At 43.3% G+C, this 24,416-nt stretch overlaps 1 protein-coding gene and 1 long non-coding RNA gene across 6 annotated transcripts in view; one reads left to right on the top strand and one right to left on the bottom strand.

The window, feature by feature from the left end:
* LOC148145988 (uncharacterized) overlaps positions 1-5,651 on the bottom strand; it is a 41,150-nt gene extending 35,499 nt beyond the window's left edge. The window contains exons 1-2 of the long non-coding RNA XR_015760954.1: positions 5,514-5,651; positions 4,924-5,026 (exon numbers count right to left, since the gene is read on the bottom strand). This is a non-coding gene — a long non-coding RNA (uncharacterized LOC148145988). The remainder of the gene's footprint in view (positions 1-4,923; positions 5,027-5,513) is intronic.
* The window catches only part of minpp1b (multiple inositol-polyphosphate phosphatase 1b), a 104,184-nt gene continuing 83,587 nt past the window's right edge, over positions 3,820-24,416 (top strand). For 2 of the 5 annotated variants that reach the window (XM_043712383.2, XM_043712381.2), the window contains exon 1: positions 3,820-4,830. In XM_043712383.2, the coding sequence (XP_043568318.2) occupies positions 4,065-4,830 (766 nt within the window). In that variant the 5' untranslated portion in view covers positions 3,820-4,064. The remainder of the gene's footprint in view (positions 4,831-24,416) is intronic. The other 3 variants (XM_043712385.2, XM_043712386.2, XM_043712382.2) reach the window with 2 other exon arrangements.

The raw sequence follows: 24,416 nt of genomic DNA, 5'->3' as shown, positions 1-24,416 counted from the left end.
AGAGAGAGAAATACTGGGGGGGGGAGAGACGGAGAGAGAGAGAGAAATACAGTCAGAAATACTGGGGGGGGAGAGAGGAATACAATCAGAAATACTGGGTGGGGGAGGGAGTGAGAGAAGTACAGTCAGAAGTATTGGGTGGAGAGGGAGAGAGAGAAATACAGTCAGAAATCCTGAGGGTGAGAGGGAGAGAGAAATGCAGTCAGAAATACTTGGGGGAGAGGGAGAGAGAAATACAGTCAGAAATACTGGGTGGGAGAGGGAGAGAGAGAGAAATACAGTCAGAAATACTGGGGGTGAGGGAGAGAGAGAAATACAGTCAGAAATACTGGCGGGGAGGGAGAGAGAGAAATACAGTCAGAAATATTGGGGGGGAGAAGGAGAGAGAGAAATACTGGGGGGAGGGGGGAGGGAGAGGGAGAGAAATACAGTCAGAACTACTGGGGGGAGAGGGAGAGAAATATAGTCAGAAATATTGGGTGGGAGAGGGAGAGAGAGAGAGAAATACAGTCAGAAATACTGGTAGGGGGAGAAATACAGTCAGAAATACTGAGGGAGAGAGAGAAATACTGTCAGTAATACTGGGCGGGAGAGAGAGAGAAATACAGTCAGAACTACTGGTGGGGGAGAGAGAGAGAAATATAGTCAGATATACTGAGGTGGGTGGGAGAGAAATATAGTCAGAAATACTGGGGGGGAGAGATAGAGAAAAACAGTCAGAAATACTGGAGGGAGAGGGAGAGAAATACAGTCAGAAATACTGGAGGGAGAGGAAGAGAAATACAGTCAGAAATACTGAGGGAGAGAGAAATACAGTCAGAAATACTTGGGGAGAGGGAGGGAGAGAAATACAGTCAGAAATACCGGGGAAGAGAGGGAGAGAGAAATACAGTCAGAAATATTGCGGGGGGAGAGGGAGAGAGAGAATTACAGTCAGAAATACTGTGGGGGGAGAAATACAGTTAAAATTCCCCCCCCCCAGTATTTCAGACTATATTTCTCTCTCCCCCCAGTATTTTTGACTGTATTTCTCCCCTCCCACAGTATTTCTGACTGTATTTCTCTCTCTCCTTCTCCCCCCAATATTTCTGACTGTATTTCTCTCTCTCCCTCCCCGCCAGTATTTCTGATTGTATTTCTCTCTTCCTCTCCTCCCCATTATTTCTGACTGTATTTCTCTCTCCCTCCCACCAGTATTTCTGACTGTATTTCTCTCTCCCTCTCCCCCAAGTATTTCTGACTGTATTTCACTCTCCCTTTCACCCTCAGTATTTCTGACCGTATTTCTCTCCCTCTACCCCCCAGTATTTCTGACTGTATTTCTCTCTCTCCCCCTCCAGTATTTCTGACTGTATTCCACTCTCTCCCTCTCTCACCCAGTATTTCTGACTGTATTTCTCTCTCTCCCTCTCCCCAAGTAGTTCTGACAGTATTTCTCTCACTCCCTCTCCCCCCAGTATTTCTGACATTATTTCTCTCTCTCTCTCTTCCACCCCACTATTTCTGACCGTATTTCTCTCTCTCCTCTCCCACCTAGTATTTCTGACTATTTCTCTCTCTCTCTCCCTCTCCCCCACTATTTCTGACTGTATTTCGCTCTCCCTCTCCCACCCAGTATTTCTGACTGTATTTCTCTCTCCCTCTCCCCCCAGTATTTCTGATTGTATTTCTCTCTCCCTCTCCCCCCCCAGTATTTCTGACTGTATTTCTCTCTTTCTCCCTATCCCACCCAGTATTTCTGACTGTATTTCTCTCTCTCTCTCCCACCCAGTATTTCTGACTGTATTTCTCTCTCTCCCTCTCCCCCAAGTAGTTCTGATAGTGTTTCTCTCTCTCCCTCTCCCCCCCCCCCAGTATTTCTGACTGTATTTCTCTCTCCCTCTCCCCCAATATTTCTGACTGTATTTCTCTCTCTCCCTCTCCCCCCCCCAGTATTTCTGACTGTATTTCTCTCTCTCCCTCCCACCAGTGTTTCTGACTGTATTTCTCTCTCCCTCTCCCCCCAGTTTTTCTGACTGTATTTCTCTCTTTCTCCCTCTCCCACCCAGTATTTCTGACTATATTTCTGTCTCTCCCTCTCCCCCCAATATTTCTGACTGTATTTCTCTCTTTCTCCCTATCCCACCCAGTATTTCTGACTGTGTTTCTCTCTCTGTCCCCCTCTCTCACCCAGTATTTCTGACTGTATTTCTCTCTTTCTCCTTCTCCCCCAAGTAGTTCTGACAGTGTTTCTCTCTCTCCCTCTCCCCCCCAGTATTTCTGACTGTATTTCTCTCTCCCTCTCCCCCCAATATTTCTGACTGTATTTCTCTCTCTCCCTCTCCCCCCCAGTATTTCTGACTGTATTTCTCTCTCTCCCTCCCCCCAGTATTTCTGACTGTATTTCTCTCTCCGTCTCCATTTTTCTGACTGTATTTCTCTCTTTCTCCCTCTCCCACCCCAGTATTAATGACGGTATTTCTCTCTCCCCCTCTCCCCCCAGTATTTCTGACTATATTTCTCTCTCCCCCAGTATCTTTGACTGTATTTCTCCCCCCACAGTATATCTGACTGTATTTCTCTCTCTCTCTCCCCCCCACAATATTTCTGACTGTATTTCTCTCTCCCTCTCTCCCCCGGTATTTCTGACTGTATTTCTCTCTCCCTCTCCCCCCAGTATTTCTGACTGTATTTCTCACTCTCTCACTCTCCCACCCAGTATTTCTGACTGTATTTCTCTCTCTCCCTAAGTATTTCTGACTGTATTTCTCTCTCCTCCAGTATTTCTGACTGTATTTCTCTCCCTCTCCCTCCAGTATTTCTGACTGTATTTCTATCTCTCCCCCTCTCCCCCCCAGTATTTCTGACTATATTTCTCTCCCACCCACCCCAGTATTTCTGACTATATTTCTCTCTCCCCCAGTATTTCTGACTGTATTTCTCCCCCCACAGTATTTCCGACTGTATTTCTCTCTCTCCCTCTCCCCCCCAATATTTCTGACTGTATTTCTCTCTCCCTCTCACCCCCCCCCCCCCCCCGGTATTTCTGACCGTATTTCTCTCTCCCTCTCCCCCCAGTATTTCTGACTGTATTTCTCACTCTCTCACTCTGCAATCCAGTATTTCTGACTGTATTTCTCTCTCTCCCTCTCCGCAAGTATTTCTGACTGTATTTCTCTCCCTCTCCCTCCAGTATTTCTGACTGTATTTCTATCTCTCCCTCATCCCTCAGTATTTCTGACTGTATTTCTCTCTTTCTCCCTATCCCACCCAGTATTTCTGACTGTATTTCTCTCACTCCCTCTCCCACCCAGTATTTCTGACTGTATTTCTATCTCTCCCTCTCCCCCAAGTAGTTTTGACAGTGTTTCTCTCTCTCCCTCTCCCCTCCCAGTATTACTGACTGTATTTCTCTCTCCCGCTCCCACCAATATTTCTGACTGTATTTCTCTCTCTTCCTCTCCCACCAGTATTTCTGACTGTATTTCTCTCTCCCCCCCAGTATTTCTGACTGTATTTCTCTCCCCCTCTTCCCCCAGTTTTTCTGACTGTATTTCTCTCTTTCTCCCTATCCCACCCAGTATTTCTGACTGTGTTTCTCTCTCTGTCCCCCTCTCTCACCCAGTATTTCTGACTGTATTTCTCTCTTTCTCCTTCTCCCCCAAGTAGTTCTGACAGTGTTTCTCTCTCTCCCTCTCCCCCACAGTATTTCTGACTGTATTTCTCTCTCCCTCTCCCCCCAATATTTCTGACTGTATTTCTCTCTCTCCCTCTCCCACCCAGTATTTCTGACTGTATTTCTCTCTCCCTCCCCCCAGTATTTCTGACTGTATTTCTCTCTCTCCCCCCCCCCAGTATTTCTGACTATATTTCTCTCTCCCCCGAGTGTTCCTGGTTGTCCTGTCTCTCCCAGGGTGTGTTGGTCCAGAGCAGTTTCCGGATGTGTTCAGTGCTTTAGCGGCGCCGCTGCGCTAATCGGAGCCGGGGGCTACTCCTGTGTTCGAGCCGGCCTGGCTCCAGGGGCACGGCTGTCAGCTGCGGTGTGTTTCCCGGGACGGCCTGGCCTCTCCCGTTGTCTCTGGGCGATGCTGTGTATGAGCGGAGCGGCCCCGGGTGCTGGGGCTGGCAGCCCGGGCTCGCTGCTGCTCCTGCTCTGGCTGAGCATCCGATTGTGTTCCGCGTCAAGCGGCCGCCTCCCCTGGGCTGAGCATTACGGCACCAAGTCCAGGTATGAGGGACTGAGTGTGGAGCCGCTGCCTGGCACTAGCCGGCTGGCACCTGCCAACTGCACCGCCCTGCAGCTCAATGCTCTGGTTCGGCACGGCACCAGGTACCCCACCAGGAAGAATGTGCCCCGTATGAGGGAGGTGCACCAGCTGATCAAAGAGCAGGGTGACCCAGGCAACAGCCTGGTACAGGCTCTGGCTGACTGGCACATGTGGTACAACGAGCGCATGGACGGCAACCTCCACCCCCTGGGCACCGCCGAAATGGTCAGGCTGGCCAAACGGCTGGCCGCCCAGTTCCCCACCCTCTTCACCGCCCGGTGTTACCGGGAGAGCCGGCTCAAATTCGTCACCAGCTCCAAGCACAGGTGCGTCAACAGCACCAGGTCTTTTATCCAGGGGGTGGAGAGCCACCTGAGCTTGAGGGACCAGGCGGGCGGGCAGTGGGAGGTCAACGACAGGCTGCTGCGTTTCTTCGACCACTGCCAAAAGTTCATAAACCGAGTGGAAAACAACAACACAGCCCTGCATCAAGTGGAGCTCTTCAAGAGGGGCCCAGAGATGGAACGAGTGATGAGAAACATGGGAAAGAAACTTGGCATCTCAGCAGAGGCTCTAACCACCAGTAAGTACTATCAACTAATCCGTTTTCAACAAACAGTATAGGATCTTTGGTAAATAAAATGAGGGCAACCTCAAGAATGCATTAGTGCCTCACCTTGTCGTGTGACTACCACTCCAATTCCAGATTTCTTTCTGACCAATTTCACCCTCTGTATGATGGGCAGGTATTACTCAGCGACGGTCCGTCTTTACTTGGGCTTTGGGGTGAGAAAAAAGGAACAATGTTCACATAAAATGAAAATATGTAAAGTGTGGAAAAAAAATTGAGCTACATTCAAACCCAAAACAAGGTAAGTTGGTTTGTGACATTGGCTCACGATCCACAAAGCTCTAAATATGCACGAACCTCTGTGAATTTAAACAGAAGTAATTGCCAGTTTATATCACTGTCCCATTTCCACACTTCAGCAATTACTTGCAGTAACCTAATCTATTTAATTTTAACACCAACTGCCAGCCATACAACATAGGGAGAGCTAAAAATCTAGTCCCAGGCATGGGGCCTATGTTCAACAGTCTCCTTAAAAAGTAACTCAAAAGCAAGTTGAAAGAAACAGTTGACTGTCGGTTGGTACTGCCATGGCTTGTTTGATATTGTTGTGTAATTTACTTCTGCCTGTTTTCTTAACTTTGTTTATAGAACATCACAAAAGTTTTGTTGTGTAAACCCTAATGCTAACTTGCCTTGTGCGGTTCTGTGTATTCTCCTGTTTGTCCTCACAGCCAATGCAGAATCGCAGCTGTTGAGTTGGTTGTGTTCATTCGTGAAATTGAATGCATTTGAAAATACTGAATTCACAACTCAGTTGACAGCATTTTGAAGTTCTTCTGCTGAGTGATAACAGTGTTGACAAAGTCAGCAGAAGTTTTTAAACACAAGTTGTTACTAACCCCCCCCCCCCCCCCCCCGCTGTCCCAATGCCTTGATGTCTGTTGTTTATTTGTAAACTCTATAACAGTTTAGTTTCTGGTCTGTGAAGATTACCATGTCTAATTCTTGAGCTACAGAAGTATCTATTTTGCATGGTTCTGGCACAAATTCTACCATGAAGTAAGGTTTGTGGAGCCTGGCAGTCATTTTTCTGCTTTCCATTATGGGTTGAAATTGGCAATTTACTCTGGAAATAATCACAATGTTTTATGTTCCCCTGGGGGAATCACTTCTTTAAAAATCAAAAAAATCAAGAACACCATCAAAGTTGAAATTGGAAAGAGAGGTGAATAAGGAACTAGTGATTTGATAACGTTATGTTTAGGTTTTAAAAGCTTTTTAATTTGTCAGAGGAATGGAAGATGTGAGTCATACAGATGTACAGCATGGAAACAGACCCTTCGGTCCAACCCATCCACCCCGACTGGATATCCTAAACTAATTTAGTCCCATTTGCCAGCACCCGGCCCATATCCCTCCAAACCCTTCCTATTCATATACTCATCCAGATGCCTTTTAAATGTTGTAATTGTACTAGTCTCCACCACTTCCTCTGGCAGCTCATTCCATACTTGGACCATCCTCTGCCTGAAAATGTTCCCCCTCAGGTCCCTTTTACATTTTTCCCGTCGCACCCTAAATCTTTGCCATCTAGTTCTAGACTCCCCCACCCCAATGGAAAAGACTTTGTCTATTTATCCTATCCATGCCCCTTATGACTTTATAAATCTCTCCAAGGTCACCCCTCAGCCTCTGACGTTACAGGGAAAACAGCCCGGCCTATTCAGCCTCTACCTATGGCTCAAACCCTCCAACCCTGGCAACATCCTTGTAAATCTTTTCTGTGAGGGTGTAGACTTTAAGAATTCTTTTTACATCCTGGGACACTACCAGTACACCAATAAGAATCTTTTTTTGAGGTTAGATCATTGCTGCTATCAAGGACATTGGAATGAAGCGTTGTGTAAAGCTGAAATCCGTGTGTGGAACTAACTAACAGAGATGCAGGTACGGTTACACCTTATAGTAGACATTTGGATAAGTTCATGAATAGGAGAGGTTTGGAGGGTTATGGGCCAAATGCAGGCAGGTGGGGCTCATTTAGTTTGGAAACATGGTCAGCGTGGACGAGTTGGATGAAAGGGTCTGTTTCCATCTGTACTACTCTTCTAATGGTATTTCTCCTGGCTGCATATTTTGCACCTAAACAACTAATGCCTGTTATGGACTGAAATCTAAATACTAAGGTGTATGATTATAGGCAATGCTTATTATGTTATGCAATCTAGGATATTTGTTTTACGTTAGTGAGATAGACTTCATGAAGTCCGCAGCACAGAAACAAAAATTTGACTGAACTGGTCATGCCAGTATTAAAGCTACCTACAAACCTTATCTAATCCTAGCAGCCTTTTATTCTGTTCCCTCACTGATCTATTGAGCTTCAACTTAAATGCCTATATAACAAGCAACTAGGCCTACCTTTTCATGAGGAACATGGTATTTAAAAATAAATCGTTTTCACTTTTGGCAAGCTGCAACTATGGCAACTCTTTCAGCATGACTGCCAGCATGGAACCATCCACAAAATCCTCGTGCTGTAACACTGACTCATCAAGATCGAGTCCTGGTTAGCTATGGTACAATGACCATCAGCAAAATGAAGTATAATACTGTATCTGACATTAGCGAAACTTCCATGGTGGATTTAATTAGAAAGCCACATCTAAATAAATCTTGCAAAAAGATGTTGCTTCCCATATTCATTCTGCTTACACTTTACACAGGAACGGGAAGATGTAAACCGTCACTGCTAAGATTGTGGAGTTCAGGATGAATATTGTTCGAAACCCTGCTGCGCCCAGTTCTTATTCTGAGCCATGCATGATAGGATGGAGCAAATGTCAGCGTGGCTGTCTCCTGGGGCAGGAGAGTGACGTGAGACCCAATTTCTTCCAAAGCCATGCAGAGTTTGCCCCACGGTTGAATCTGTGCTAAGGTTCCTGTGCTTAGATAATGTACAAACACAAGGAAGTCCCCACCACCACCACCCAATTTTACCCTCCCCAGTTCTTTGTTCCCATGCTGTAGGTGGTCTTGACCAGATATCTATTTTGGAACAGTTTTTTGATGTAGTGTAACATGCCCCTATATCTACCTGAATTCAGTCTTTATATTTTCAGTTCTGTCATCTAAGGAAAGATATCTTGGCATTGGACACATTCCTGATAAAGAGCTTATGTTTGAAACGTCGACTCTACTGCACCTCAGATGCTGCCTGACTGGCTGTGCTTTTCCAGCGCCACACTTTTTGTCACAGTCCAGAGAAGGTTCATTAGGGTGATCCTGGGTTTGGAGGTATTGTACTGTCTTACAAGAAGAGGTTGAGTATGCTGGGCTGAGACTCATTGAAATTTTGAAGAATACGAGGCAAACTTACTGAAACATGTAAGGTCCTTGTCAGGGTAGATGCAGAGAGGTTGTTTCCCCTTAAGGGAAATCCCGGACTAGAGGGCATAATCTCAGAATAAAAGGCCACTTTATTAAGACAGAAGATTAGGATTCATAACCATCTTCTCTTTGATGGTTATGAATCTGTGAAATTCTTTCCTGAAGAGACTGGGTTGTTAAGTATATTCGAGGCTGAGATAGACAGATTTTTAATCAGTAAGGCAGTCTGGGTTACAGCGAAAAGGCAGAAAAGTGGAGTTGAGGATTTTTAAATATGCCATGATCACATTGAGTGGTAGAACAGACTTGGGCTGAATGGCCTCCATCTGCTTCTGTGTGTTACAATCTTATGGTCAATATTCAGTGGAGCTGACAAAATTGATTGTGGGCAAGTTAATGGATCGCTTTTCCTGTATTTCTTATAGCATGTGAAGCTGACATTGAAAATAATACTTTGAATTTCCACTAGACCACTCAAAGAATGACAGGGTTAATGTCTTGTGGCATTAGAACGGAAGGCACAGATTTTGTGTTCCTTGTTCTCATGCTGATCTCAACCTTGGCCAGAAGGAGAGGTCAGGTGGAGGTGAGACATTCTCTCCTGGGGAGGGGGTATGATTAATATTTGACTGGCGTCCAGTCCTTATTCTTAATCTAGTGGCTTGCTGTGAAAAGTCAACAAGGAATATTTGACCACATTCACTCCAAAGCTGTCAGTTGTTGGTGAATAAACGCCAGCTGAGAGAATCTTTGTTGCAGTACTTGATCCTAAATATAATGGCCGCGTGTGTCTGAACACTGCATGGCGATGTTTCATGTTTTGACATCTTTTGTTACACTTGGCTGCAGCAGCAGAATTAAGAGAAGGAACCTGAATTGATAATTTTGCACTTCCAAATGCAGGACACGGAGACTAACTCTAGGCTGACCCCTCCTGAATTCTGTCAAGGAGCTTTGTGTGGAATCAGCTTACCGAGGAAAGAAAGGGCACCGAAGTATTAGTTCAATGTTTGAACACCTTTTAGTGTTCAAACTCTGGCTTCATAAATGCTAAGTGCTGGGCACAGGAAAATTCGCAGAACATGTTCTCAGTAGTGTTCAGTGAAGCAAAGCTGCTGAAAAAGCAGTGCAGTTCAGTGATCACTTGCATTCTAATTCCCAGGATATGGGGGGTTGCTTTGAAGGCTGGCGTTTATTAGCCTTCCTTGTTGCCCCATGACAGGTGAAGTGGGCCTTTCTAGTGAATTGCTGCTGCCTCCTGGGGTGAATGTGCTCTTATAATGTGACCTTGTAATTCTTTGTAGCAGTTTGCCACAACTGAGTAGATTAGCAAGTGACTTCAGAGGATAGTTAGGAGTCAGCAGTGTTCATGTGGGACTGGCGTTGAATATAGACCCATATTAGATAAGGTCAGCTTGTCTCCTTCCCTAGAGCACAAGAGTGAACGAGTCAGGTTTTAAATCACAGTCTCACAGCTTCACAACCACTTTACTGCTACCAGGTTTTTATTTCTCCATTGTTCTTTAAACCGTGATCAAATTCTGAAATGAATATAGGGTTTAACCTCATGTTGTCCTGGATTACTGTTCTTACAAAGGATTGTATATCTTTGCTGAATTGAGACAAGGGCTAAAGGAAGCTCATTGAGTTACCACACTCTGTGCATCTTTGTTCTGTCATGTTTTATTTCCTTTTGTGAGAATGAGAGAGAGACAAACTGCAATTACTGGCTTTGTTTAAGCTTAGCCAGCTGATAACTTGTTGTTATCACCTTGGCAGTTTGTGCCTTTCTGTTAGGAGAGTGAATCCAGGTGAGTTTTGAGACCTGTCCCACAGAAAGAACAACTTATGTTTTCTTAGCGTTTTGGTCAAACTCAGGATGTGTAGACCTTGTTGCAATATGCCACATACAACAGCAACCTAACACAGCAAGTTCTCACAAACAGCAGATGTGACCCGATTATTTAAAAACCGAAAGAACTGCAGATGCTGCAAATCAGAAACAAAATTGCTGGAAAAGCTCAGCTGGTCTGGCAGCTTCTGTGGAGAGGAATCAGAGTTAACGTTTCAGGTCCAGTGACCCTTCCTCAGGACCTGAAATGTTGACTCTGATTTCTCTCCACATCTGTTATTCGGTGTTTAAAAAAAATAAAGGCCAGGAGACACCGACAATAACTCCTTTGCTTTTTTTGAAATAGCCGTGTGCGATTTCAATTGAATGTCTCACATAAGAGATGGCACCTGTGACAGCACAGCACTTGCTCAGAAACGTACTGGAGAATCAGCCTGATTTCGTCCTCCAGTCTTAGAGTTGAATTTGAAATCATACCTGTCTAATTCAGAAGGAAAAGTGCTATCTCAGAATCCTGGCTGAAAGTGAAAGATAGTCTAGTTCTCAAAGACTGCATAGAGGGCAACAGTTAAATAAGTGCATTAACCCAAAGTGCTGTCACCTCACATTTCGCGTGTGATGACAGCACTTTGGGTTAATGCACTTATTTAACTGTGAAGTGTGAGGTAGTATGTTTTAGATGTTTTAGATGTTTCAATAAAACAGAAATGTTTTAAGCTTTGGAAATTTTTACCAGTACGCCATCGACTTGGTAGTCTTTTAAACTATGTTGTCAGTTTATTCACATCAGATTCAATCAATCAGACATTAAGCTTGAGAATAATAAAATATGTTATGGATCCAACCAGGGATAAGGCTATTATTAATCTGGTAATGTGAAATGAGGCAGATTCAATAAATGATCTTAGAATAAGAGATCCCACAGGAAACAGTGACCATAACATGGTAGAATTTAGCATTCAGTTTGAGTGTGAGAAACTTGGCATGAAAATAACTGTGCTGAACTTAAATAGGGATCATTACATGTAGCGAAGAGGGTGAGTTTGATGGAGTGAACTGGAAAGGAGTTTAGCAAAAAAAAAGTTGAGAAACAATACGAGCCATGTAAGAAAATAGTTCAAGTCTCACACCAAAGGTATATCCCAGTGAGGAAGGAGGATTCTAGGAAGTGGACAAACTAAAGTTAACCAAGAAGGTTAAGGATAGTATCATATTGAAAGCAAAAAGATACAACGTGGCAAAGATTAGGAGTAAAGAAGAGAACTGGGAAAGTTTTAAAACCTTACAAAGAAATGACCAAATTAAAAATTAACATTAATCTATGAGGACAAACTAATAAGTAATATAAAAATGGACAATGATCTGTAAAAATATAAAAACAAAACGAGGGGCCAAATTGAACCAAGGTGAAGAGAATGAGGGTGAGGAAATGATAATAGGGAACCAGAAATGGTCATGGTTTAATGGAAGTACTTTGCATCATGCTTCACAATAGAGGACATTATTTAGTATTTTGGAATGCTATCAATCAACAGGCCCAAAGCAGGGACAAAATAAACACAGTAACTAGCATTCAGTGCAAAGTACTAGAGGATTTAAAGGGACTAAAGGCTGATGAGTCCCCTGGACGGGTAGGCTATCTCCTAGAATTTTAAAAGAAATAGCTACAGAGATAGTGATGCACAAGTAGTAATCTCTCAAGAATCCTTAGATTAAGAAAAAGCCTCAGAGGATCAGAAAACTGTCATTGTAACATCCTTATCCAAAAAAAAGAATGAGGAACAAGTAATTGTGTGCCAGCTTAATATCTGTCATTGAGAAAATGCAAGAGTCTAATATAAAGAATACCATAGAAATGCATTTAGAAATAAATAATAAAGTGAGCAAAACTTCATGAAAGGGAAAACATACCTGACATATTTCTTACAGTTCTTTAAGGAAGTAACAAACAGGATAGATAATGGGGAACTAGTCAGTGAAATATAGTTGGATTTCCATACGGTTTTTGGTGAAGAACTCCATATAAGGCCTCTTAATAAGAGAAGAGACCATGAAATTAGGGGTAGTATATTGTGCCAGAGGCTGTCCAGGGAATGTTCAATAAGTGAATCCCAGATATGGAAAGATTTTCTTATGAGGAGAGGTTGAGTAAGTTGGGCTTGTACTCCCTGAAGTTGAGAAGAATGAGAGGTAACCTTAATGAAAAATGTAAGATTCTCGGGGTGGCTTTACAGAGTAGATGCTGAGAGGTTGTTTTCCCTCATGAGCCTCTATCTGGGACCAGAGAGCACAATCTCAGAGAAAGGGGGCACACATTTAAGACAGAGATGGGGAGGAATTCTCTAGGAGGATAATGAATTGCTGGAATTTCTTTTTACACAAAGCTGGGTTGCTAAATATTTTTGAGGTTGACACAGACAAATTTGTAATCAGCAAGTAAATCAAAGGTTTTGGGGAAAAGGCAGGAAAGTGGAGTTGAGGATTATCCAGTCAGTCATGATCTCATTTAATGGTGGAACAGGTTGAAGGGGCCCAATGGCCTACGTTATGCTCCTACATCTTGTAGTCTTAAAGGACAGTGCACTGCTATGGTATCACACCAACAGGCAATGCAAGAATTATTTATCTCCAGAAAATAAAGGAAATTAAATACACCTAAATAACCTGAGAACAAGAATGGAGAAAACGAAACAGTCAAAGGCACTGCAGTATTTCAAACCCTGTAAAATGCTTTGGACCATCTTGAGATTGTGTAAGTTTTTATGTAAATTCAAAATTTCTCTGGGCAAGCAAACTTAAGAAATTAGACCATTGTAAGCTTTTAGGATAAAGATACAGTTTTAGAAGGTTAGTGTAAGTGACGGCTTAAAAGTAAAGTGACATGAACAATTACTGCAAAGTTATATTCCCTGTAGAGCAAAGTGCAAGGGAGATGCAACAAAACAGTGGAGCTGCAGGCAACAACGTTTGGTGAAACGCCCAAATGTTATAAGGCTGACTGAACTATTGGCAAGATAATAAAGAGGAATGGCAGCTAATTATCACAGCATATAAAGGGATCAAGAAAGAAGAAACTGGGTGTGAGATAATTACGTTGACTAGTGGCAACACAAAAACAGAATTTAACTTGCATTCAAGTAGAACAGAATCTATATGTATTGGGAATAAGGATAATAAAAGACCAAACAGATTAATTGGGGTATTGTGTAGACCTGAAAATGTGTTGCTGGAAAAGCGCAGCAGGTCAGGCAGCATCCAGGGAACAGGAGAATCAACGTTTCGGGCATAAGCCCTTCTTCAGGAATGAGGAAAGTGTGTCCAACAGGCTAAGATAAAAGATAGGGAGTAGGGACTTGGGGGAGGCTTGGGGGCATTGTGTAGACCACCTAATAATGGAAGTAAATTGGAGGAGGAATTTTAAAAAGTTAAAAAGCACACAACACCAGGTTGTAGTCCAACAGGTTTATTTGGAAGCACTAGTTTTCAGAACGCAGCTCCTTCATCAGTTGGTTGTGGAGTATAAGATCATAAGACACAGAATTTGTAGCAAAGGTTTACAGTGTAACTTATGATGGGAACTCGCAGATGATGATGTTCCTGTCTATGCACTGTCTTTGACCTTCTAAATGGTAGAAGTCTTGCATTTGGAATATGCTGCTGAAGGTGCCATGATGAGTCGCTGCAGTGCAGTTTGTAGATAGTATGCACTGTTGTCACTTGCGTCAGTGGTGAAGGGAGTGAATGTTGTAGATCGTGGATGAGGGGTACCTGTCCATTGGACTGCTTTATCTTGGATGGTGTGAAACTCGGTGAGTGTCATTGGTTAGGCTGCATTTATCCGGAAAAGTGGGGAGTATTCCATCATGTTTCAGACTTGTGTGTTTATTTTTCAATATTTTTGATTGTGGACTGAAATTGGAAAAGGACTGTTTTAAAAAAGCAAGGATTGTTGAAGGAGCACTGTGTGTTGGAAATCAAGCCCCACTATTCCTTGACATCACAAAAGTTAAACATGCAGAATTCCGCAATCTAGCTGAAGAAGAGTCACTGGACCCGGAATGTTAACTCTGCTTTCTCCGCACAGTTGCTGCCCAACCTGCTGAGTTTCTCCAGCAATTTCTGTTTTTGAATCATACCCACAAGTTTTTCAGTTCCCATTTATATTGTTGTTGGCAGGCAGAAAGCCTTTGTCATCAATAACCAGTCACCCTTCCACTGAGTAATCAGCTCCTTGTTGCTGGCTAAATCAACATTCATACACACTGCCTGACTCCAGCTCATCCACAGTAACCTTCCCCTCTTTTTGAATAAACAGCATTGTCTTGTGAATGTTTGAGTTTTTTTTTTAAACTGATGCACTGGGCTTCACCAGCAATTAGGATGGGGTTTATTGGTGGAGTATCCTCCTCCACTGAGCTGTTTAATTGCACACCACCATTCATGACTGAACGTAGAATCCCTATAGTGTGGAAAGAGGCCAGTTGGCCCATAGAGTCTGCCCTGATCCTCTGGAGAATATCCCACCCAGACGCAGTAGCCCCGCCCTGCTCCCACATTTACCATGGCTAACCCACTTAGCCTGCACCCCTCTGGACATTACGAATAATTTCCCATGGCCAATCCACCTAACCTGTACATCTTTGGACTGTGGGGGGAAACCCAACGCAGACACAGAGACAATATGCAAACTCACACAGACAGTTACCCAAGGGTGCTTGGCGCTCTGAGGCAGCTGTGCTAGCCACTGTGCTGCCCCATGTGGCAGGATTGTAGATCGTAGATCTGATTCGTTGGCTTAGGGATCACTAAGCCTTGACAATTGCTTGCTGCTTCTAATGATTGGAATGTAAGTAGTTTCACCAGTTGGCACCTTATTTTTTGGTATGTCTGTCGTTACTTCTGGCATGCCCTCCTGCGCTCTCTATTGAACCAGAGTTGATCTCCTAGCCTGATGTAAGGGTTGAGTTGGGGATCTGTTGGCCCATGAGGTTGCAGATTCTGCTGGAGTGCAATTCTGCTGCTATTGTTGATGGTTCACAATGCCTCATGGATGACCAAGTACAAAGCCAATCTTGGTGTTGAACATTGAATCCCCTCATTCAGTGCACTTTCAATGTGCTTGCTAACTGCACTGCTTCCTCCAAGTGGTTTTCAAATGGAGGACTACTAATTCACCAGCTGAGGGTAAAGAGAAGGGACGGTGTTGGAAGGTGTTTATCAGCATTAGTCTTTACCTGATACTGTGAGATTTCCTGGGGCCTGGAGTCACTCCTAGGGAATGCCCTCCCAACAATATAAAGTCATATAATCATAGAGATGTACAGCATGGAAACAGACCCTTCGGTCCAACCCGTCCATGCCGACCAGATATCCCAACCCAATCTAGTCCCACCTGCCAGCACGTGGCCCATATCCCTCCAAACCCTTCCTATTCATATACCCATCCAAATGCTTCTTGAATGTTGCAGTTGAACCAGCCTCTACCACTTCCTCTGGCAGCTCACTCCATACCCGTACCACCCTCTGTGTGAAAAAGTTGCCCCTTAGGTCTCTTTTATATCTTTCCCCTCTCACCCTAAACCTATGCCCTCTAGTTCTGGACTCCCCGACCCCAGGGAAAAGACTTTGCCTCCTTACCCTATCCATGCCCCTCATAATTTTGTAAACCTCTATAAGGTCACCCCTCAGCCTCCGACACTCCAGGGAAAACAGCCCCAGCCAGTTCAGCCTCTCCCTATAGCTCAAATCCTCCAACCCTGGCAACATCCTTGTAAATCTTCTGGAGAGTGTTGCCGAACAAAAGGACCTCGGCTTACAGGTGCAGAGTTCCTTGAAAATGGAGTCACAGGTGACAGGGTGGTGATAACATTGTTCATAATATTGAGTAAATTTCTTTTTAGGTTAGACTAGATTCCCTACAGTGCGGAAACAGGCCCTTTGACCCAATAAGTCCACACCTATCCTCCGAAGAGTAACCCTCCCAGTCCCATTCCCCTACTCATGCACCTATCACTATGGGCAATTTAGCTAAAGCCAATCCACCTAACCTGCACATCTTTGGACTGTGGGAGGAAACTGGAGCAGCTGGAGGAAATCCATGCAGACACGGGGAGAATGTGGAAACTCCACGCAGACAGTCACCTGAGGCTGGAATTGAACCCGGGTCCCTGGCACTGCGAGGCAGCAGTGCTAACCACTGAGCCACCGTGTAAATGAGTTGGGAGGTCATGTTGTGAGCTCGAAAGGCTTCAAAAAAGATTTACAAGGATGTTGCTGGGATTGGAAAGTTTGCGCGACAGGGGGAGATTGAATAGGCTGGGACTTCTTTCCCTGGAGCATCAGATGCTGAGGGGTGACCTTGAGTTTTATAAAATCATGAGGGGCATGGATAGGATGAATAGTCAGCGTCTTTTTACCCAGGATAGGGGAGTCCAAAACTGGGCGGCACGGTGGCACAGTGGTTAGCACTGCTGCCTCACAGCGCCAGAGACCCGGGTTCAATTCCCGACTGAGGCGACTGACTGTGTGGAGTTTGCACATTCTCCCCGTGTCTGCGTGGGTTTCCTCCGGGTGCTCCGGTTTCCTCCCACAGTGCAAAGATGTGCGGGGCAGGTGAATTGGCCATGCTAAATTGCCCGTAGTGTTAGGTTAAAGGGGTAAATATAGGGGTATGGGTGGGTTGCGCTTCGGCGGGTCGGCGTGGACTTGTTGGGCCGAAGGGCCTGTTTCCACACTGTAAGTAATCTAATCTAATCTAATCTTGAGCGCAGAGGTTTAAGGTGAGAGTGGAAAGATTTTATAGGGAACTGAGGGGCAGAGGGTGGTGCATGTATGGAATGAGCTGCCAGAGGAAGTGGTGGAACCGGGTACAATTACAACATTTAAAAAGCATCTGGATGGGTACATGAATAGGAAAGTTTTAGAGGGATATGGGCCAAACACTGGCAAATGGGACTAGATTAATTTAGGACATCTGGTCAGCATGGATGAGTTGGACCAAAGGGCCTGTTTCCATGCTATAAAACTCTATGAAACAGCCATGTTTGTTTTCCATTGCCAAATGATCTGTCCAGTTTCATTGCTTTGTTTAGACTTTGTAACAGTTTTGATTTAACAGTGTAGCTTACTTGGCCATTTCAAAGGGAAGGCAAGAGTCAACTTCATTGCTATGAGGTAACATATGTCAGTCAGACCAGGTAAAAATGGCAGGCTCCTTCCCAAATGGAATTAATGTGCCAGATGGGTTTTGACAGCAGTGGTTACATGATCATCATGAGGCTAGCCTTGAATTCCAGGTATTTATTGAATTTAAATTCTATATCTGCTGGGATTTGACTCATGTCTCTGTGACGATATTGTGCTTTAAGAGGTGTGTCCTGGTTTCTTTTAGAGGGAGAGAGAGAGACTGCGGGACAAATGCCAGGCAGTCTAAAAGAAGATAAACAGCTTTTTTTCTAATGTTGAAATAATAGAAGCAGCCTGAGTGAGCGTCGTCAAGCTCTCACAGTTCTAGGATTTTTAGTTAGCTTTCGGCAGTTGTTGCTAAGTCTCAGCTGGGTTGGAAGGCAGTGGATCTCTTCTGGCTGCAACAGTCTGGGGAGCTGCTGCATGTATCTCTGTCTTGCTGCCAGGATTGCACCGGAGACAGTCTGTTGTTCTGAATTTGTCTTTTTGCCTCGGATTACTACAATAAAACAGTTACTGTTTATTAGTAAAATAATCCATTATTCTGTTAAGTTTTCTAATAGAGTTAAGCTATCCCTCTTTATTGTATTTTAACTATAGTGTTTAAATAAATTGAGTTTTGCCTAACATTAAGGAGTTTGACGAATCAAGTTGCACCTGGAACACAGTACCTCACATTTGCCTTTGAAATAAGAAAAAGTTAGGACTTAGGCCACCTTCTTAATATATTTTGAGGGGGCCTGGTCTGGGCCATAACACCCCAGGATATTTGCCTGGGATTCTGGATGGCTAGTGTAGTGATATTATCAGTAAATCACCAACTCTCCATAAGCCACCCCCCCCCCCCCCCCATGGAGAAAACATCTATGCTACAAATAAATTACAAAGTAGATCAATTCCCCATCTTTCCTTTCCAAATACTTTGTATGTGCTGTCATCTTTCAAATCCTTCCCCAACTCTCCCATGCTATTGTCCATGCAAAGACTCAAATCTTTTTAAAATGGAATGAAGCAAGGAATTGCACAGCAAGGTACTATATTTTAAGACTTTTACTGTAACAAATAAAATCAACATTGACCAAACATTACTTAGTAGGAAATTAAGAAAAGGGACAGTATTCCCTCACTTAAAATTATCTGTCTGAAAATCACAACTTTAAGTGAAGGATTGTTTCCCATAGAAATTGATACTAAAGCCAGAATTAGTTTCCTGCAGAGATTTCTTTGCTTAGAAGAAATAATTAATAAGTTGAAGTACTCTACTATATTTATGTATTTACAGTTGAAATAACTCACAAAACAAAAAAAATCAATAAATACAGAAGAATCCCTTTACAGCTGGGCACATCCAGACTTTCTCACTGGAAAAATAAATTAACAACATTATTCAGTTGAAATGGTGTGTATTTCTAAATGTAAATTTGTAAATGAAATAACTGCTAGAAGAAAATAAATTAAATGCAGAATAACTTCAAATACAGGTATGGTAAGTACAGTGTACGTTAAAATTACACTCAATGTGTAATAGGGAAAAACAAATAGAATGCTGCCATTTATTTCAAAAGGAAAGGAGCATAAATATAGGGACGTTTTGCTAAAAATATATGTCACACTAGCCAGACCACAGTAGGAATACTATGAACAGGTTTGGTCCCTTTATCTAAGGAAAGACATACTGCCATTGGAGGCAGTCCAGAGAAGATTCACTTGGCTGATACCTGGTACGGGGGGATTGCCTCATGAGGAGAGGTTGAGTAGATTGGCCCTGTAATTAATTTAGTTTAGAAGAATGAGAGGCGATCTTATTGAAGCATACAAAATTCTTCAGAGCTTGAGAGCATAGATGCAGAATGGTGGTTTGTCACTGTGGGAGAGTCCAAGCTCAGAGGACATCATCTCAGAATAAGGGATTGCACATTGGGCTGACACGGTGGCTCAGTGGTTAGCACTGCTGCCTCACAGCACCAGGGACCAGGATTTGATTCCCACCTTCAGTGACTGTCTGTGTGGAGTTTGCACATTCTCCCCGTGTCTGCAAGGATTTCCTCCAAGGGGTCTGGTTTCCTCCCACAATCCAAAGATGCGCAGGTCAGGTGAAGTGGCCATACTCAATTACCCATAGTGTTAGGTGCATTAGTCAGAGGTAAAAGTCGGGGAATGGGTCTGGGTGGGTTACCCTTCAAAGGGTCGGTGTGGACTTGTTGGGCCGAAGGGCCTGTTTCCATTCTGTGGGGAATCTAATCTAATATAATTTAAGGCCAGGATGAGGAGGAGTTTCTTCTTTGAGCAGATAGTGAATCTGTGAAAATCTTTACCACAGAGAGCTGTTGAGGTTGTGTTATATTTACGGCTGAGACAGACAGATTGTTAATGAGTAAGGGAATCAAGGGTTACCGAATAAGGTTGGAAAGTGGAGTTGTGGATTGTCAGATGAGCGATGATCTCATTTAAGGGGAGAGCAGATTCAATGGGACAAATGGCCTTGGTTTTATGGTCTGTTGAAGCTTTAATTGACCAACTGGTGTCAGAAACTGGTCAGTACAGTGAGAATGACCCTCAGTGCAAATTCAGAATGGGAGACAGGTCAGAAGCAGGCACTGGAGAGATTAAAGGTCAGAGGAGAGTGGAAACGAGCTGGGCTATGGTGGAGAAGGGCAGGTAGTAAAAAGGGACTGGAGACATAGCAGGAACAGGAGGCAGACCAAAGGGAGCACAACATGAGGAAAGGCCTGGAAAGCAGGCTTGCCACAGAACAGGAACCTTGACAAATAGTGTTAAACTGGAACTCCCAGCCTGGCCTGTGCCTTTGTTCTCTCCAGACTTGACTATTGCAGAGCACTCATTTCTGGTCATCTGCATTCTGGCCTCCAGATGAACTTCAATTACATCTTTGATTAAATATTCCATTATCTTTTCTGCCACTGGGTTTATAGTTCCTCAGTCTTAATCCACCTCCCCTTTTAAATCGAGAAATCCCATTTGTTATCTGCCAGTCATCTGGCACCATTCTTAGTTTTTTAAGTCATAAAGTCAGACAGCACGGAAACAAGCCCTTTGGCCCAGCTCAACCATACTGACCAGATTTCCTAAACTGAACGAGTCACACTTGCCTGAATTTGGCTCATATCCTGCTAAACCTTTTCTATCTATGTACCTGACCAAATGTCTTTTAAATGTTATAACTGTACCTGCCTCCACTGCTTTCTCTCGCAGCTCATTCCATCAATTAGTTTACTAAGTAAAATGAAAACTTTGGAAATCTGCTGTCTGTCCCAATTTAGACCTAGAACAAATTCCTCTGTGGCCTTGCACCTCCAATCCCAGGTAATCTCTCGCTTCAGAATCTCAGAAGAATTGGACACTCATCTAATCCAGTTTTAATCTTTCCAGCAGTGGTGAATGAGACCTCAGCTGCTCAAGGCCTAGACTATGAATTCCATCCGTAAACCTCTCTGCCCCTCTTTTCTTCTTTAAGATGTTGCTTAAAACTAACCTCTTTTATCAAACCTTTGATTATTTCACGTACGATCTCCAAATTAGTTCCAAATTTGGTTTTGCAATTCGCCCCTGTGAAGCGCATCGTGATGTTTTAGATTAAAGGTGTTATATAAAGGCAAATTGTTTCTGCTGTGGAAGAGTTCGGTAAAGAATGAAATTTTTGTAGTGTGATCAGGAGCCTTATTACTCAGTGTACAAAAGACTCAACTAGAGAAATGTCATGCTGGATATGGTAATGTAAAGTGAACCAGAGTGGATAACAAAGCTAGCTATGCAAAGTCTAGGCAATGACATTCATAATGTGTCTGTCTCAGTCAATTAATTATCAATCAGTCAAAGTATGACAAATATCAAAGATTGTTAAGCAGCGCTCCGAAAGCTAGTGCTGCCAATTAAACCTGTTGGACTATAACCTGGTGTTGTGTGATTTTTAAACTTTGTACACCCCGGTCCAAATCAAAGAAAATTTCCAAATCAAAGAAAATGCCAGTTTGGAGAGAATGAGAGAAAGTAATTTGGAAAGTGTACTGGAAATAAAGAGATGAAATATTGAGTAGAAAATTTGTTGAAAAGCATATTCCTCTCAAAAACAGAAAACAAGCAAGCCAATAATGCTTAATAGAAAATAAAGAAGTTATAAAAGAAAAAAATGTGCAAGCATTGAAGAACTATGAGATTAAGTTCTCAAAAGCTATAAAAATAAAAGCGGAGGGAACCTACAGATTAATTGATAAAGAAAGATCGGGAGTGGGGGCTATCAACAACTGCTCAAGATAAAGATGCAAGGTCTGACAGTGATCTGGTTGGAATATTATATATTTACTTTTCTAGAGCTGGATAAGGCAGAAGAAGGGAACAAATTAGAAAGTGGGATTAAATTGTTAAACTAATCAAACTGAGAAAAGATAAACCCCTGGGTGAGATGGATTGTGTCGAGCACATTAAAACAATTTGGGAAGAAATGGAAGTCATTTTAGATATAAATAAAAAATAATTATAAAATACAGTGCCAATTAATAAACACGAGTTTTAGGAATAAAAGGGAGCATAGAAGAAGACCAGAGAATTATAGGCTCAATTACTTGAATATTGGTGGCAGGAAAGATAATGGAATATTTAATCAAAGATGTAATTGAAGTACTGAAGAAACTGAATATCTTGCAAAGAGTAGACAGCCCATATTTCAAAGGAGATCCTTTAAAACTTACCAAACTTATGTAATTATTTTGAGAAGTACGGAACTGCTAGATAATTGCAATCAGTAGATGCAGTATTTATATTGGTGATATAAAATTTCCATAAGGCCTTCGATAATGTCATACATAGTAAGTCATGAGCAGGATCAACTCAGAGCATGCAAAGTCAGGGACAAAAATAAAGTGAATAGTGTCTGGCTACCAAACAGGAAATAGTGATGATTAAAGTGCAATAGTTACTAGCAAAAGGTGGGAACACCTGTTCCATAAAGATTGGTGCTGGCATCATCATATCGAGTCATAGAGATGTATAGCACAGAAACAGAACCTTTGGTCCAACTTGTTGATGAAAATGTGTTGCTGGAAAAGCCGCAGCAGGTCAGGCAGCATCCAAGGAACAAGAGAATCGACGTTTTGGGCATAAGCCCTTCTTCAGGAATGAGGAAAGACCTCACTTTCTCCAGTCCTCACTTTCTCCAACTTGTCGATGCCAATCCTAAATTAATCTTGTTTCATTTGCCTGCATTTGGGCCATATCTCTCCAAACCCTTCCTAATCATATACCCATCCAGATACCTTTTAAATGCTGTCATTGTACCAGCCTCCACCACTTCCTTTGGTAGCTCATTCCATACATCTACCACCCTCTATGTGACAAAGTTGCCCCTCCCGGTCCCTTTTAAATCTTTCACCTCTCACCTTAAACCTATGCCCTCTAGTTTTGGAATCCCTTACCCTGGGAAAAGACCTTAGCTATTCACCCTATCCACACCCCTCATAAACCTCCATAAGGTCACTCCTCAGCCTCCGACACTCCAGGGAAAATAGCCACAGTCTATTCAGCCTCTCCCTGTAGCTCAAACCCTCCAACTTTGGCAACATCCTTGTAAATCTATTCTGAATCCTTTCAAGTTTCATAGCATCCTTCCTACAACACAGAGACAAGAATGGCACACAGTATTCCAAAAGTGGCCTAATCAATGTCCTAAACAGCCGCAACATGACCTCCCAACTCCTGTACTCAATGCACTAGCCAATGACAGCAAGTTAACCAAACTTGTGTACCCTGTCTGCCTGCAACTCCACTTTCATGGAACTATGAGCCTGCACCCCTAGGTCTCTTTGTTTGGGAACACTCCCCAAACCCTACCATTAAGTGAAAATGTCCTGCACTGATTTGATTTAACTAAAATGCTACACTTTAGATTTATCTGAATTAAACTCCATCTGCCATTCCTTAGTCCACCGCCCCATCTAATCAAAGTCCATTGTACTCTGATAATACCTTCTTCACTGTCCACTACACCACCAAATTTACTAACTATACCGTCTATGTTCACATCCAAATCATTTACATAAATGATAAAAAGCAGCGGACCCAGCACCGATCCTTGCAGCACAACACTGGTCACAGCCTGCAGCCTGAAAAACAGCCCTCTACCACCACCCTGTCTCCTATCTTCAAACCAATCTTGTATCCAAATGACTAGCTCTCCCAGGATTCCATTGGATCTAATAGTGCTGACTAATCTACCATGTGGAGCCTTGGCAAATGCTTTGCTAAAGTCCCTGTTCATGCTTTGCCTTCATCAATCTTCTTGGGAAACTTGAAAAGGTTCAGAAAAGATTTACAAGGATGTTGCCAGGGTTGGAGGATCTGAGCTACAGGGAGAGGCTGAACAGTGTGGGGCTGTTTTCCCTGAAGCGTCGGAGGCTGAGGGGTGACCTTATAGAAGTTTACAAAATTATGAGGGGCAAGGATAGGATAAATAAGCAAAGTCTTTTCCCTGGGGTCGGGGAGTCCAGAACTAGAGGTCATAAGTTTAGGGTGAGAGGGGAAAGATATAAAAGAGACCTAAGGGGCAACTTTTTCACGCAGAGGGTGGTACATGTATGGAATGAGCTGCCAGAGGATGTGGTGGAGGCTGGTACAATTGCAACATTTAAGAGGCATTTGGATGGGTATATGAATAGGAAGGGTTTGGCAGGATATGCGCCAGGTGCTGGCAAGAGGCGCTAGATTGGGTTGGGATATCTGGTCGGCATGGACGGGTTGGACCGAAGGGTGTGTTTCCATGCTGTACATCTCTATGACTCTATGACTTCTTCAAAAAACTCACTCAAATTAGTGAGATGTGATTTCCCACACACAAAGCCATGTTGACTATCCCTAATCAGTCCTTGCATTTCCAAATGGATGTAAATCCTGTCCCTCAGAATCCCCACCAACAACTTACCCATCACTGACGTCAGCCTCACCGGTCTATAGTTCCCTGGCTTTTCCTTAGCATCTTTCTTAATTGATGGCACCACATTAGCCACTCTCCAGTCTTGTGGCACCTCATCCGTGGCTTGTAATAGAACATAGAACATAGAAGAATACAGCGCAGTACAGGCCCTTTGGCCCTCGATGTTGCGCCGATCCAAGCCCACCTAACCTATACTAACCCACTATCCTCCATATACCTATCCAA

This window comes from Chiloscyllium plagiosum, unplaced genomic scaffold, assembly GCF_037043375.1.
Source record: "Chiloscyllium plagiosum isolate Xiang-an unplaced genomic scaffold, Cpla_swu_hap1 HiC_scaffold_22, whole genome shotgun sequence".
NCBI classification, from domain to species: Eukaryota; Metazoa; Chordata; class Chondrichthyes; order Orectolobiformes; family Hemiscylliidae; genus Chiloscyllium; species Chiloscyllium plagiosum.
This window is presented reverse-complemented; position numbering and strand designations above follow the sequence as displayed.